Source organism: Anomaloglossus baeobatrachus, chromosome 1, assembly GCF_048569485.1.
Source record: "Anomaloglossus baeobatrachus isolate aAnoBae1 chromosome 1, aAnoBae1.hap1, whole genome shotgun sequence".
NCBI lineage: Eukaryota > Metazoa > Chordata > Amphibia > Anura > Aromobatidae > Anomaloglossus > Anomaloglossus baeobatrachus.
Window position 1 is genome coordinate 702,952,248 of NC_134353.1, and position 14,381 is coordinate 702,966,628.

Here is a 14,381-nt window from a genome sequence, read left to right on the forward strand (position 1 = left end):
CTCAAAAAACGCGGCAAAAACGCTGTGTGTGAATGCAGCCTTAGATCAGGAATAGAACAGCCATTTATAGGACATTTCATAACTTTCCCAAATTCCTATGAAAAAAATATTCAGCACATTCTGCATTGCACTACTGTACCCAATTTATTATATATTTTAGGAGTCGGAGTCCGTGCATTTTATACCGACTCCGACTCCACCAAAATGAACTCCGACTCCGACTCCACAGCCCTGGGCATGCGGATTAAATAAAATCCTTTTACTTTCCATTGATTCCGTACTCTGTTCTTTGCACTCACTCAGGTTGGAACTTTGTCCTCCTTCCTGTGTATTTCTTAGAGGTCTTTTGAGCAACTAGTGGGTTCTGAGGAACTAGGCCAAACTTCAGGTTCAACCCCAATTCCCAAAAATGTGTAAAATGTAAAGAAATCAAAACTGCAAGGATTTGGTAAACTCTTTATAGCCATATTATATTTGCATGAGAACATGGAACGCATATAAGAAGTTGAAAGTTAGACATTTTTCTATTTCATTTGAAAATACTCAATTAGAAATTGATGGCAGCAAAACATTTTTAAAAAAATTGCTTAACAAAAGGCTGGAAAAGTCAGTGTTACGAATGAAAAACAGATGGGGAGTCAATTTTCAATTACATCACATGACTGTGTATAAAAAGAGCTTGTTAGGCGCACTAAGTGTTTTTCACAGCATTTTTGCACATTTTTTGGGTGCGTTTTTGTTCTTAAAAACTGCATGACTTTGCTTCCCCAGCAAAGTCTATGAGTTTTCATTTTGGCTGTCCACACAGTGCAGCTTTGTTTTAAGTGCATTTTTTGTGGTGACCACAAAGATGCAACATGTCAATTCTTTCTGTGTTTTTGCCAGCGTTTTTCACATACAATGCATTGGAAAAAACGCAGCAACAAAAACGCAGCAAAAACACGGTAAAACGCATGTGTTATTTTTATGCGTTTTTTTACAGCGTTTTTTTAGCAGCCCAAAAAAATGCATCTTTGTGGTCACAAAAAAAGCAACGTGTGCACATAGCCTTAGAGAGGCAGAGTCTCTCAGAAGCAAAGATACTCGGAAGTCTACCAATATGTGAACAGTTGTATCCAAAAATTGTGGAACAATTTCAGAAAAATGTTCCTTGATGTAAAATTGAAAGGATATTGAATTTCCGCCATCTGCAGTACATAATAACATCAGAGATTCTGGAGACATCCAAGTGGACAAATGACAAGGCCGGCCACCAATATTGGATATTTGTGATCTACGGACCTTCTGTCAGCACTACATTAAAAACAGGCATGATTCAGTCATGCTAATCACTGCATAGGCGCAGAACTACTTCCAGAACATTATCTGGGAACAGCGACAGCGACAACGACGTCGCTGTTACGTCACCATTTTCGGTGACGTAACAGCGACCTTGTAAGTCGCTGTTATGATCGCTGCTTAGCTGTCAAACACAGCAGAAGCAGCGATCATAACGTCGCTGTGCTACATGTGCAGAGAGCAGGGAGCCGCGCTTAGCGCTGGCTCCTTGCTCTCATAGGTACAGTACACATCGGGTTAATTAACCCGATGTGTGCTGCAGCTACATGTCACAGTGCAGAGAGCAGGGAGCCGCGCGCACTGCTTAGCGCTGGCTCCTTGCTCTCCTTGCTACAGTATATATCGGGTTAATTACCCGATGCGTACTGCAGCCACATGTGCACAGAGCAGGAGCCGGCACTGGCAGCAAGAGCGGAGGCTGGTAACGAAGGTAAATATCGGGTAACCAGGGAAAGGTCTTCCCTTGGTTACCCGATGTTTACGCTGGTTACAGCTTACCGCAGCTGCCAGTGCCGGCTCCTGCTCGCTTCATTTCGTCGCTCTCTCGCTGTCACACACAGCGATGTGTGTGTCACAGCGGAAGAGTGACGACCAAAAAATGAAGCTGGACATTCAGCAACGACCGGCGACCTCACAGCAGGGGCCAGGTCATTGCTGGATGACACACACAGCAACAGCGACGGGACGTCGCTGCAACGTCACAGAAAATGGTGACGTAGCAGCGACGTCGTTGTCGTTGTTGCTGTGTGTGACACCAGCTTTAGCTTTGAAATCTACAAAGTTAAAGCTCTATCGTGTAAAGAATAAGCCGTATATCAACACAATGAGGAACACTCATCTCCTCTGGGCCAAAGCTGATTTAAAATGGACAGAGGTAAAATTTAACACTGTCCTGTGGTCAGATAAATCAACGTTTGAAATATTTTATGGTAATTGCGAACATGGTGTCATGAAGGTTCAAGAAGAAAGGAACCATCCAGCTAGTTATCAGCTCAGACTTCAAAAGTCTTGCATCTCTGATGGTATGAGGGTGCCTTAGTGCCTATGGCATGGGTAGCTTACATATCTTTAAAGGCACGATCAATGCTCAGTATTATATAAAAATTTTAACTCCTTCACGACCTATGACTTATATTTACGTCATCGGCCGTGTCCCTGCCTTTGATGCAGGCTCACACGCTGAACCCGTATCTTTCCCCACTCTTTATGGCTGCTTTAATCAGCTGTCAAGTGCCTCTATCAGCCACGGGTGGATCTTTGATGCACCTGTGGCTATTAACCTGTAAAATGTCGCTATCAATCACTGACTGCGGCATTTAAAGGGAACCTGTCAGGTCCAATATGCACCCAGAACCACGAGCAGTTCTGGGTGCATATTGCTAATCCCTGCTTAACCGTTCCTGTATCCAGTAGCATAGATAAAGGGATCTTTAGAAAAAGTATTTCTAAATATCTTTTATCTTATGCTAATGAGCATGGGGACTAGTCCCCTAGGCGTTAATTCCCTTGCTAGTCGGCTGTATGCTAACATGCTAATGAATGCGCAGCCCGTCAAGTGATCACGAGGCACTGATGGGTTGTTGTAACATCTAGGGGTCAGCTGATGACAACCAATGCCTGTCATCGTGATTTTCCTGCGAACGCCGACCCGATTTTTGCTATCCATAGCAGTACTGATACACTACTCTGTATAGCACAGGCGATTGGAGAATCACATCTTTAGGTCTCCTAAGGGCATTATTAAATGCAGTAAAAAGTAAAAAAAAAAAGTTCAAATCACCCCCTTTTGCCCCATTAAAAATGAAACAATAAAAAATAAATACCCAAATTTGGCATAGCTGTGTTCAGAAATGTCTTAGGTATCAAAATATAAAATAGATTAATGTGATCAGTAAACGGCGTAACAAGAAAAAAATCAAAACTCCAGAATTACGTTTTTTGGTCACCTCAACATTGCAATAAAATGCAAAAATAAAACATCGTATCTACCCCAAAATCTTATCAGTAAAAATGTTAGCTCAAGATGTAAAAAATGAGCCCTCACAGCCCCAGATCTCGAAAAAGTTAGAACTTTGCGGGTCTCAGAAAATGGCGACAAAAGCAAATTATTTTTATTTGTTTTCATACAAATTTCTGATTTGTTTTTCATCACTTAAATAGAAAAAAATATACATCTACGTACTCTTGTTGACCAGGGGAATTATTTATTTATTTGTCAAACTTGTATGCCGCCCCTTAAAAATGACTCGGAGCAGCTCACAACATATCAATGCAAAGTACAAAGTTTATTCTATATCTGTATGGGTTTTTTTGGAGTGTGGGAGGAAACCCACGCAAACACGGAGAGAACATACAAACTCCTTGCAGATGTTGTCCTTGGTGGGAATTGAACCCAGGACCCCAGTTTTGCAAGGCTGCAATGCTAACCACTAAACCACCGTGCTGAATTATATTGTCAGGTCAGTTTTACCATATGTTGAACATGGTAAGTAAAAAAAATCCAAAACATTGTGGAATTGCACTTTTTTTTTGCAATTTCACCACACTTGGATTTTTTTCCCCATTCCAGTACACTATGTGGCAGAATAAATGGTGTCATTCAAAAGTACAACTCATCCTGCAAAAAACTTGTCCTCATTGAAATTTTGACAGAAAATAAAAAAGTTATGGGTCTTGGAAAAAGGAGAGGAAAAAAATGAAAACTGAAAATGGAAACTTGTCTGGGGTGAAGGGTTTAAAACAATATATTCTCTATACAAAGTCTATTTCAGAGAAGGTCTTGCATTTTTCAGCAAGACAATGAAAAACCACATACTGCACCCATCACAATAGCATGACTTCACAGTAGAGTTTAGTTGTTGAACATGGTGCCTGCATCCAGATTAGAGATAAGCAAACCTTGGGAGGTTTGGTTCACTGGCAGCAAATGAACCAAACCTCCACTGGTCCAAACCTTGCCCGAGAAGGTTCGGAAACACTAATTGGCAGTTTGAGTCTCCGTCTACATACAACCAGCCATAAGCAGATCACTTCCGGGGAATCATACTGTTCTTCCGGGCCATCATGCTGTACCCGAGCACAACGATGCTCGCGCAAGTTAAGTTCGCACGTAAAGCACCCAAGCTCTGTTTTTTTTAAGTTGGTGTTTGGTTCGAAAACTGAACCTTAGGTTCGCTCATCTCTAGTCCAGACCCTTTGCCTATAGGAAACATTTGGTGCATTATTAAACGCTTCAGCAAAGAGGACCCAGGGCTGTTGAGCAGTTACAATTCTATATCGGACAAGAATGGGATAACTTTATTCTCCCTAAACTCCAGGAATTGGTCATCACATTTCTCAGATGTTTACAGACTGTTGTATAAAGAAGGGATGCGACACAATGGTTGACTTTGGCCATGTCCCAACTTTGTTGAGATGTGTTGCTGCCATCAATTTCCGAACAATTTAATTTTTTCAACTGAAATGAAAATTTTTCTAATTTTTACTTTTTGATTTGTGCTCTGTGTTCTGCTACAAATAAAATATGGATAAAAGATATTTCCAAATTATTGCATTCTTGTTTTCTTTACATTTTACACAGCGTCCCAATTTCTTTTAGAATTAAGGTTGCAATTAAAGGGCCTGAAGAAAATAATAAAAATAAAAGTTAAAAATGTAGTTACTCTTTAATTTTGCATTTAGGAAGTAAGTGAACAATAAATAGTATTCCTTTTTATTACAAAGTGTATGTTGCAAATAAAAGTATGACCAATGCTAATTTTCCACTGCTGCAAATCCTGGCACCACCACAGTTCTGGGAATCTGAACTAACAGTATCATAAGGGTCTAGTATGTTAGTTTGGGTAAACAGATTTTGGGTTTTCAAGTTGTAAATGTATACAAATGTGCAGAAAGTATATATTAAATTTCTTAAGGGGAACCTGTTGAGTTGTTTTTGCCTGGTAAACCACCTCTACTACCATACTGTTTCAATTCTGTACTTTTTAAAGCTGTGTTTATTAGCCCAAGTGGATGTCCAATTCGAGTTAAAAAAATATGTTAAGCCTGCTCACCATATACAGTTTAGCTCTCTGTAGTCAGGAAGCTGAGCAAACAAGCCAAACCGCACAGGACCTAATCATCTTTACGCTGACCTGATTACGCATGGTGTTTGAACATTTGTGAACCTGTCAGAATTTTACATATTTCTGCATACATTTGATCTAAAATTACATCAGATTTTTCCACTCCTAACATAGAGAGAGCCAAATCAGAAAAATGAGTCAAAATATTAGACATATTTTTTAAATTGATGAAAATATTTTTTAATCTCATGTATGGGAGTGGCAAAAGTATGTGACCCTTTGCATTCTGTGACTGGTGTGAACCCCTTGTGCAGCACCTCTGCATCTAAATGTTTCCGGTAATTGTTGATTAGTCCTACACATTGGAATGGAGGCATTTTAGTCCACTTATCCCTAAAAACAATTTAATCTCTGATATGTTGATGGGTTTTCTCCCATGAATGTCTTGCTTCTGGTCCTTCCACAACATTTCTGCAGGTTAAAGGGGTACTCTGAGGAGATAAAAAAAATATTCTAATGGTCAAGCCCTCATAAACTATAAATATAAGATCCATAATGGTATTCCTCACCCTCACAGTACCTGTAATTCAGCTTGACGCTGAAGCTGCTCCTTGGTGCTCTCCCTCCGTGCTGGGACATTACATCACACATCAGGGGATGGCCGGCTCCATGCAGTTAATAACAGCCAGCCTGCTGAAGGGTTCGCAAACTTTCAAGCACCACTATACATCACTGAGGAGTGGCCATACCATCCAAACATGCAAATTTGTGCACAGATTTGCTCTAAAAAGGCCTGTAAGTGGGAAAAGTTAAAAAAAAGGTTCATTTACCGTATATTGGCTTTGTTGGCATTGTTCTTATTGCAGGCACTAATTCTGTAAATCTTTTCCGTATCGTCTACATTTGAATATAGCCTATGAATTATGGTCCTTGTACTAAAATCCTATTGGTAATAACAGGTTATTCAACTCTTTGCTGCATGTTTTTTCTGCATGTTGTTTAAATTCTAATCATTATAATCATCTCTGCTTGCTGTCACGAAATGTAAATATTCTAAGGATTTTCTGTATTCTTCTTGGTCTGACAACCAGTGTTTTATTCTCAGCTGCCCAGTTTGGAAAACGAGTTGCAGTATTTGATTATGTATCACCATCACCTCAAGGTATGACCACTTAGTAAATTGACCTTAACATTTGTTTTTACGGTATAGGGAAAATATATATTTGTACCATGTTAAACAGTAGATCGAAAAATCTGAAACTCTCACCAGCTTCTCTGTCCATCCTGAGGAAAAGCATCCCCACAACATGATACTGCCACCACCATGTTTGACAGGTGGGGTGGCGTTTTCAGAGTGATGTGCAGTATTAGTTTTCCACCACACATAGCATTTTGCCTTTAGCCCACAGAGTTCTACTTTGGTCTCGTCTGAGCAGGACACCTTCTTCCACATGCTAGCTGTGTCCCCTACATGGTTTTTTGCCAGCTGCAAATGGGATTTCTTATGGCTTGCTTTCAAAATGACTTTCTTCTTGCCTCTCTTCAATAAAGGCTAGATTTGTGGAGTATACAACCAATAGATGTCTTGTGGACAGATTCTCCCACCTGAGCTATGGATCTCTGCAACTCCTCCAGAGTGACCATGGGCCTCTTAACTGCTTCTCAAATTAGTGCTCTCCTTGCTTGGGATGTCAGTTTAAGTTAGCGGCTATGTCTATGGTAGGTTTGCAGTTCTGCCACATTCCTTCCACTTTGGGATGATGGATTGAAAAGTGCTCCGTGAGATGTTCAGAGCTCGGGCTATTTTTTTTTTTTATATCCTAAACCTTCTTTTCTCTTCACAACTTTATTCTGACCTGTCTGGTCTGTTTCTTTGTTTTCATGATGCTGTTTGATCCCTAGTGTTCTGAAACAAACCTCTGTGTCCTTCACAGAACAGCTGTAGTTATACTGAGAATAAATTATGCACGGTGGACTCAATTTACTAATTAGGTGACTAGTGATGTAGGAGATGATTCCTTGATATGCTGGTGGCTTTTGCAATCTGTGTTTCAATTGTCCTTGGAAGATCACCCTGTATCAAAAAGGTCTTTTTTTCATCCAAAACAAATAAAGTTGTTTATCGCCTACAGTCAGGCCATCAGATACGGTCGGATATGTTCCAACCCTACAGACAGAAACAAACACCTTGGTGGCTACAGAAAGACCTTTTTGAGTTTGGGATACCATCCAAGCACAATTGAAACCTAGATTACAAGAGCCACCAGAATATCAAGGAATTGTCCCCTACATTACAAAACTAAAGAAAGCAATCAGGTATCTATAATAGTCCCCTACAATCCAGGTCTGGAGGTGTTAAGGGGAGTTGTACAGAAACTACAACCTATATTATAAAAACGTGCCAAATTTACAATCTATTTTTTCAGACCCCTCACTTCTGTGTTTTAGGCAGCCCACATATCTAAAGCCCGCTTTACACGCTAAAATATATCTTACGATGTGTTGGCGGGGTCACGTCATAAGTGACGCACATCCGACATTGTAAGGCACATTGTAGTGTGTGACAGGTACGTGCGATTGCGATTGAACGTTAAAACGTTCATCGCACGCACGTCGTTCATTTAAGAAAAAATTGAACATCAGATTGTTCATCGTACCCGGGGTAGCACACATCGCTGTGTGTGACACCCCGGGAACGATGAACAGATCTTACCTGTGTCCTGCGGCTCCCGGCCAGCAATGCGGAAGGAAGGAGGTGGGCGGGATGTTTACGTCCCGCTCATCTCTGCCCCTCCGCTTCTATTGGCCGGCTGCCGCGTGACATCAATGTGACGCCGAACGTCCCTCCCACTCCAGGAAGTGGACGTTCGTCGCCCACATCGAAGTCGTATGGACGGGTAAGTACGTGTGACGGGGGTTACTCGTTTGTGCGGCACATTCAACAAATTGAACGTGCCGCACATACGATGGGGGCGGTTACGATCGCATACGATATCGTATGCGAAATCGTAACATGAAAAGCAGGCTTAAGAAGCATCATTGTCAGTAGCTCACTGTCTTCTCCAACAATGACAGGAATGTTTCCCTACACCCCCATTTATAATTACAATGAACAAGGTAAAGATTCCCCATATCCCATCAGGACTACCCAATTCCAGATACATTCATCTGAACTACAACTAATGTGGTATAATTAATTATATGTGCCAAATGTGCAGCTGTGGGTCTATATATAAGGAGGAAGAAAAAATAGATCTATCTGTGGCCAAACATTTTTGCTGCCCTTATCACTACATCATGGACATGAAATTGCTAGTATTAAAAAGTAACTTTAAATCTCAGAAAGAGAGTCTGGGAGTACAAACTTATGACAGCCTTTGACACAAACAGAGCAGGAATAAATGTTTCACATAGATTTTTGCCTTTCTAAATCAATTATGTAAATGGGTAAATGGGGACTAATAAAAAGACATAGAATAAAATAAAGGTATAAAACACAGATGGTACAAATCAGATCTGTGAGAGCTTCTGGTGCAGAAGAATGTTGCAGGAAATATGCACAGATCTTCAATACTTGTTGCCTCTCTTGGGGTCTGACAATGATATTCAGTTGATGAGATGTTATAAATGGGTCTATCAGACCCTTCACTTCTTTCTCAGCTGAGGTCAGAGGAGAGAGCTGGTGTGATTAAACCTTTTTTTTTCCCCAATTTTCTATATTGGGTCAAATTATTCCACAGGAGCCTCCTAGAGAAACTTGCTAGCTTTGACAAAGGACGCTAGAGTGCGTGAGAAATGCTTAGCTATTCCCCATGCATATTGTTCTTGGAATCTTAATGTTCTTAATTAGTTTTTAACTTACTCAATAAAGGCAAGTTTTTACCCGGAGCTGGAAGCATCTTTCTCTCTCTCTCTTTTTTTTTTTTTATCCGACGACGTATTTAATCGATAAATGATATTTGATGACTGATTTTTGCCTCTACAATGAGGATTTGCTGCATATCTATTGCTTTTTTTGTTAAGTAAGTTCCCTAGGCCAATTTCTGGCTTTCATTTCGTCCAAGAAAAAAGCAGGACTCCTTGCTTAAGAGGATAGACCTCCAATCCCGCCTTCATTGCTCTATTCCATCCTCTGGTTTCTATGTGGAGACCATGTGGGCAACTCCATGAAGGGGCCTTCACGGGGAACATCACATCGCTCCTATTCCCAGGATTATGTTGTTTTGTGGCATAATGTACAGTAGCCACACCCCTTCAGTCTTTTTTCCAGGTATATTATCGGCTTGGCATTACAGTGAGTTGGTGGTGGAGCCCCCACTATGTGTAATAATGTGCCCTATTATGGAGCAATAATTTCCTCCATTCTGGCCCGCTTACATTAGTAATTTCCTCCCAATTGGCTCTATACTCCAATTATGTCTCCCAATTAGTTCCCTATAGTAATTTTTTCCCAATACACCAAAAATGTTCATAATTTTGACTCCTATAAAGTAGCAATGTCCCCCAATTGATCTTTTACAATAATAAAGTCCCCCAGTTGGCCACATATAGTAATAAAGGTCCCCAATTGTCTTTATACACTAATAATGTTCCCCTTTCTTGTCCTCATACTATAATAATGTCTACCCCATCCTGGCCTAAATACTGTAAAAACGTCCCCTATTCTGGCGCTTTTCACATATGGTCACTCTGGAGAGGATCCACAGCTCAAGGGTGGAAAACTATTAGTCATATACGCCACATATCTGGCCTTAAGGGAAGGGTGGCTGACATTGATGCCAAATGTAAATAGCTAGCACTGCACATCAATTACCAAACCGTACTCAAGGTACCAGAGGTATACTCATACAATTAAACCAAAACAAAAAACCTCTAAAACCAATATTTTTATTTTAATTTAATGTTGCTAAAATCCACAGCAAACATACCCCAAGCAACAAACAGTGGTGTGTAAATTCTACACCAGGGTAGTTCGTGGGACTACGTCAAATAGGGACAATGAGGAATGCTTAAGGAGAGGAGGTAATTGTAGCTAAGGTTGTCAAGGGCCTAACCGTAATCACAACCCTGCCTACCAACGGACGTAAGGTCACCCTAAGTTGTATGGCACCCCCCGTTCCTCGACGGCTATCCCTAATAGACCCTGGACTACCACTAATATGTTACCCTCCACCGACTCTCAAAGAACAAGTGCAGCTAAAAATATTCATGTAAATTCATTCAAGCAATATGGTATTCAATTTGCTGCTGAAATAACATGCAAAGTAGTTCTTCACCATAAACACTGATCAAAAAGACCAGCCACAATTATATAGATACTGGTGAAAACAACAGTGACCCTTATGAACAGGGACCCTAGGTCTAAGGTCAGATGAAAGGACAGTTATCAATAAGGCATCATCCAACACAAACAGGTACGTCCATCAAGTACTAATACTTAGGATAGCCATAATGAAATAGAAAAAACTGGCCCTGAAAAGGGATACTTATCGAATCTACAGTAGCTAGTCCTAAGGTGTATCAGCCAGATCCTAGGTCCCCATACGCTCATATCAGACCTGACGTGTTTGTCCCAGGAATGGGGTTCATCAGGGGTCAAGGGACTGAACAGTGTCCCACATGGAGGCAACCTGTATGTAGGTCTCTAATAAAGATAAAGTGCCCAGGGATATAGATACATCTAACCCTCGTGAGGCATACCACACTATTTAGACACCTTGCATTGATATGAGATGAGCTCATCTCCTATCCCTGCAAGGTGACTGGATCTTGTATCTTTATAATGTTTGCTGGGGATTTTAGCGACATTAAATTAAAATAAAAATATTTGGTTTTAGAGGTTTTTTGTTTTGGTTTAATAGCACTGCACATCACCCTGAAAACACATCTCCACCGCCAAACATGGTGATGGCGACATCACGTGGGGAGGCTTTACTTCAGCAGTGACAAGGAAAAGGAAAGAAAATTGGTCAGTTAATGGGAAGAAGGCTAAAGCTAAACTCAAGGCAATCCTGAAGGAAAACCTGTTTAGAGGCTGTAAAGAACTTGAAACTGGAGCGTAGGTTCATCGTCCAGCAGGACAATGACCCTAAACATACTGCCAGAGCTATAATGGATGCTTTAGATCAAAGCATATTCATGTGTGTGAATGCCCCAATCACAGTCCAGACCTAAATCCCATTGAGAATCTGTGGCAAAACCTGAAAATTGCTGGTCACAGACGCCTCCATCCAATCTCACTGAGCTAGTATGCAAAGAAGAAGGGGCAAAAATGTTATCCTCAAGATGTGCAAAGTTTATAGAGACATATCCCAAAAGATGTACAGCAGTAATTGCAGAGAAAGGTGGTCCTACAAAGTACTGCCTCAGGGGGCTGAATACAAATGCAAGTCACAATTTTCAATGTTATATTTTTTAATTATTTTGTATTTTTGTGTTCGTACATCATATAAAATAAAAAAATCAAATATCTTTCATGTTTGTGGGTGTAATAAAAAAATATGGTAAACGTTCACGAGGTATGAATACTTTTTCAAGGCACTGTAACAGTGCAGGGAGCCAAAGACACATATCCAGCTGAAGATAGCATCGGTGTGCCATCTTCCACCACACATCCATTACGGTCTCATCTTTTGCAACCATGATTATTACACCTCTGGATGCTCCAAAGTATTCTAGGAGCCATTTTTCAACACAACAATACCATGCCACATGTTACTGTTATGAGCAGCCTGCGTGGCTTAAACATGCAGGGTCTGTAGAGCCTCTGGATTTGTCTCCCTTTAGTTATGTCATTGGTTTGTAATTGCAAAGGTAGCTGCCAGCAGCAGATCTTGATGATTTGCTTGCTCACCCTACCAGATCATTTCTCATACAACCCTTAATAACTTTATTAATGTCATGCCAAGGTATGAAAGTGTGGGGATTTCTGCACATGGCGCTGATACTTGATACTGAATAAATGGAGATGTCTTAAAAATTTAGTTTCCATTTTTTTAATCACTTACATATCATTGATGCATTTGTCAATCCTGTTATTTCCATAATTCCACAACTTTACCTTTTTGCTGTTAGAATTTCATTTTAGAGTGTATATACGATGTGTATATTGATGACATATAGGTATGTAACAATTTTTACATTATTTTACTTTAAGGAACGAAATGGGGTATCGGAGGGACATGTGTGAATGTTGGCTGCATCCCCAAAAAACTGATGCACCAAGCAGCGCTGTTAGGACTTGCCCTGAAAGATGCCCCCCATTATGGCTGGCATATCCCCCATCCAGCACATGACTGGTAACGTCCTTTATCTTAAAAAATGTAAACATCATTTCTTAATCATACTGCAAATGACTTGAGAGGAGACTATTAAAATTGTAACAGCCACGTAGTTTAAACCGTATGTACATATTGCACATTTATACCCACTTCACTCTCATAAACAAACACATTTTCCTAATATGCCCTTTTAAAAACCAACCTCAGTCAAGTACCCAATTTGGGGCTTTGCCAACAACTCTCATTTTGTAGAAAAATGGTCGTATGTAAATGAGCTGTGAATATTACTGTAATTCTGTCTCCAGAAATCCGGTATAACATCGCCCTCTTGTGGTCAAAGATACATAGGACACTATTGCTGCTTTAAATGTAAAGCACAGCAAATGAGATTCCAATTCTTTTATACCGTAGTTATTTTATCATTAGAATTGTGTGTATAAAAATATCATCTTTATTTGTATCTAGGTCCAAAATGGCAGAAGCTGTTCAAAATCATGTGAAATCTCTGAATTGGGGCCATAGAGTACAGCTGCAGGACAAGTAAGTGATATTGTCTTTATGCAGGTGCCTTAGCAATATATAAATATAATATATACAGTGCCTTGCAAAAGTATTCGGCCCCCTTGAATTTTTCAACCTTTTCCCACATTTCAGGCTTCAAACAAAGTTAAAAATTTTAATGTTATGATGAAGAATCAACAACAAGTGGGACACAATTGTGAAGTGGAACGAAATTTATTGCTTATTTTAAACCTTTGTAAAAAGGCATAAACTGAAAAGTGGGGCGTGCAATATTATTCGGCCCCTTTACTTTCAGTGCAGCAAACTCACTCCAGAAGTTCATTGAGGATCTCTGAATGATCCAATGTTGTCCTAATGACTGATGATGATAAATATAAGCCGCCTGTGTGTAATCAAGTCTCAAGTCGTATAAATGTACCTGCTCTGTGATAGTGTCAGTTTCTGTTTAAAACACAGAGAGCATCATGAAGACCAAGGAACACAACAGGTAGGTCCGTGATACTGTTGTGGAGAAGTTTAAAGCTGGATTTGGTTACAAAAAGATTTCCACAACTTTAAACATCCCAAGAAGCACTGTGCAAGCGATCATATTGAAAGGGAAGGAGTATCATACCACTGCAAATCTACCAAGACCCGGCTGTCCCTCTAAAATGTAATCTCAGACAAGGAGAAGACTGATCAGAGGTGCAGCCAAGAGGCCCATGATCACGCTGGATGAACTGCAGAGATCTACAGCTGAGGTGGGAGAGTCTGTCCATAGGACAACAATCAGTCGTACACTGCACAAATCTGGCCTTTATGGAAGAGTGGCAAGAAGAAAGCCATTTCTCAAAAATATCCATAAAAAGTGTCGTGTAAAGTTTGCCACAAGCCACCTGGGAGATACACCAAACATGTGGAAGAAGGTGCTCTAGTCAGATGAAACCAAAATCGAACGTTTTGGGCACAATGCCAAACGATATGTTTGGCGTAAAAGCAACACAGCTCATCACCCTAAACACACCATCCCCACTGTCAAATATGGTGGTGGCAGCATCATGGTTTGGACCTGCTTTTCTTCAGCAGGGACAGGGAAGATGGTTAAAAATGATGGGAAGATGGATGGAGCCAAATCAGGACAATTCTTGAAGAAAACCTCTTGGGAGTCTGCAAAAGACCTGAGACTGGGACAGAGATT

General features: G+C 40.4%; 1 protein-coding gene across 2 annotated transcripts in view; it reads left to right on the plus strand.

Moving 5' to 3' along the window:
- TXNRD2 (thioredoxin reductase 2) overlaps positions 1 to 14,381 on the plus strand; it is a 215,716-nt gene that overhangs the window by 22,227 nt on the left and 179,108 nt on the right. Inside the window, exons 3-5 of one of the 2 annotated variants that reach the window (XM_075321034.1) lie at positions 6,508 to 6,564; positions 12,559 to 12,700; positions 13,148 to 13,222. In XM_075321034.1, the coding sequence (XP_075177149.1) occupies positions 6,508 to 6,564; positions 12,559 to 12,700; positions 13,148 to 13,222 (274 nt within the window). Of the gene's footprint in view, positions 1 to 6,507; positions 6,565 to 12,558; positions 12,701 to 13,147; positions 13,223 to 14,381 lie in introns of those variants that run through there. The other variant, XM_075321041.1, reaches the window with a different exon arrangement.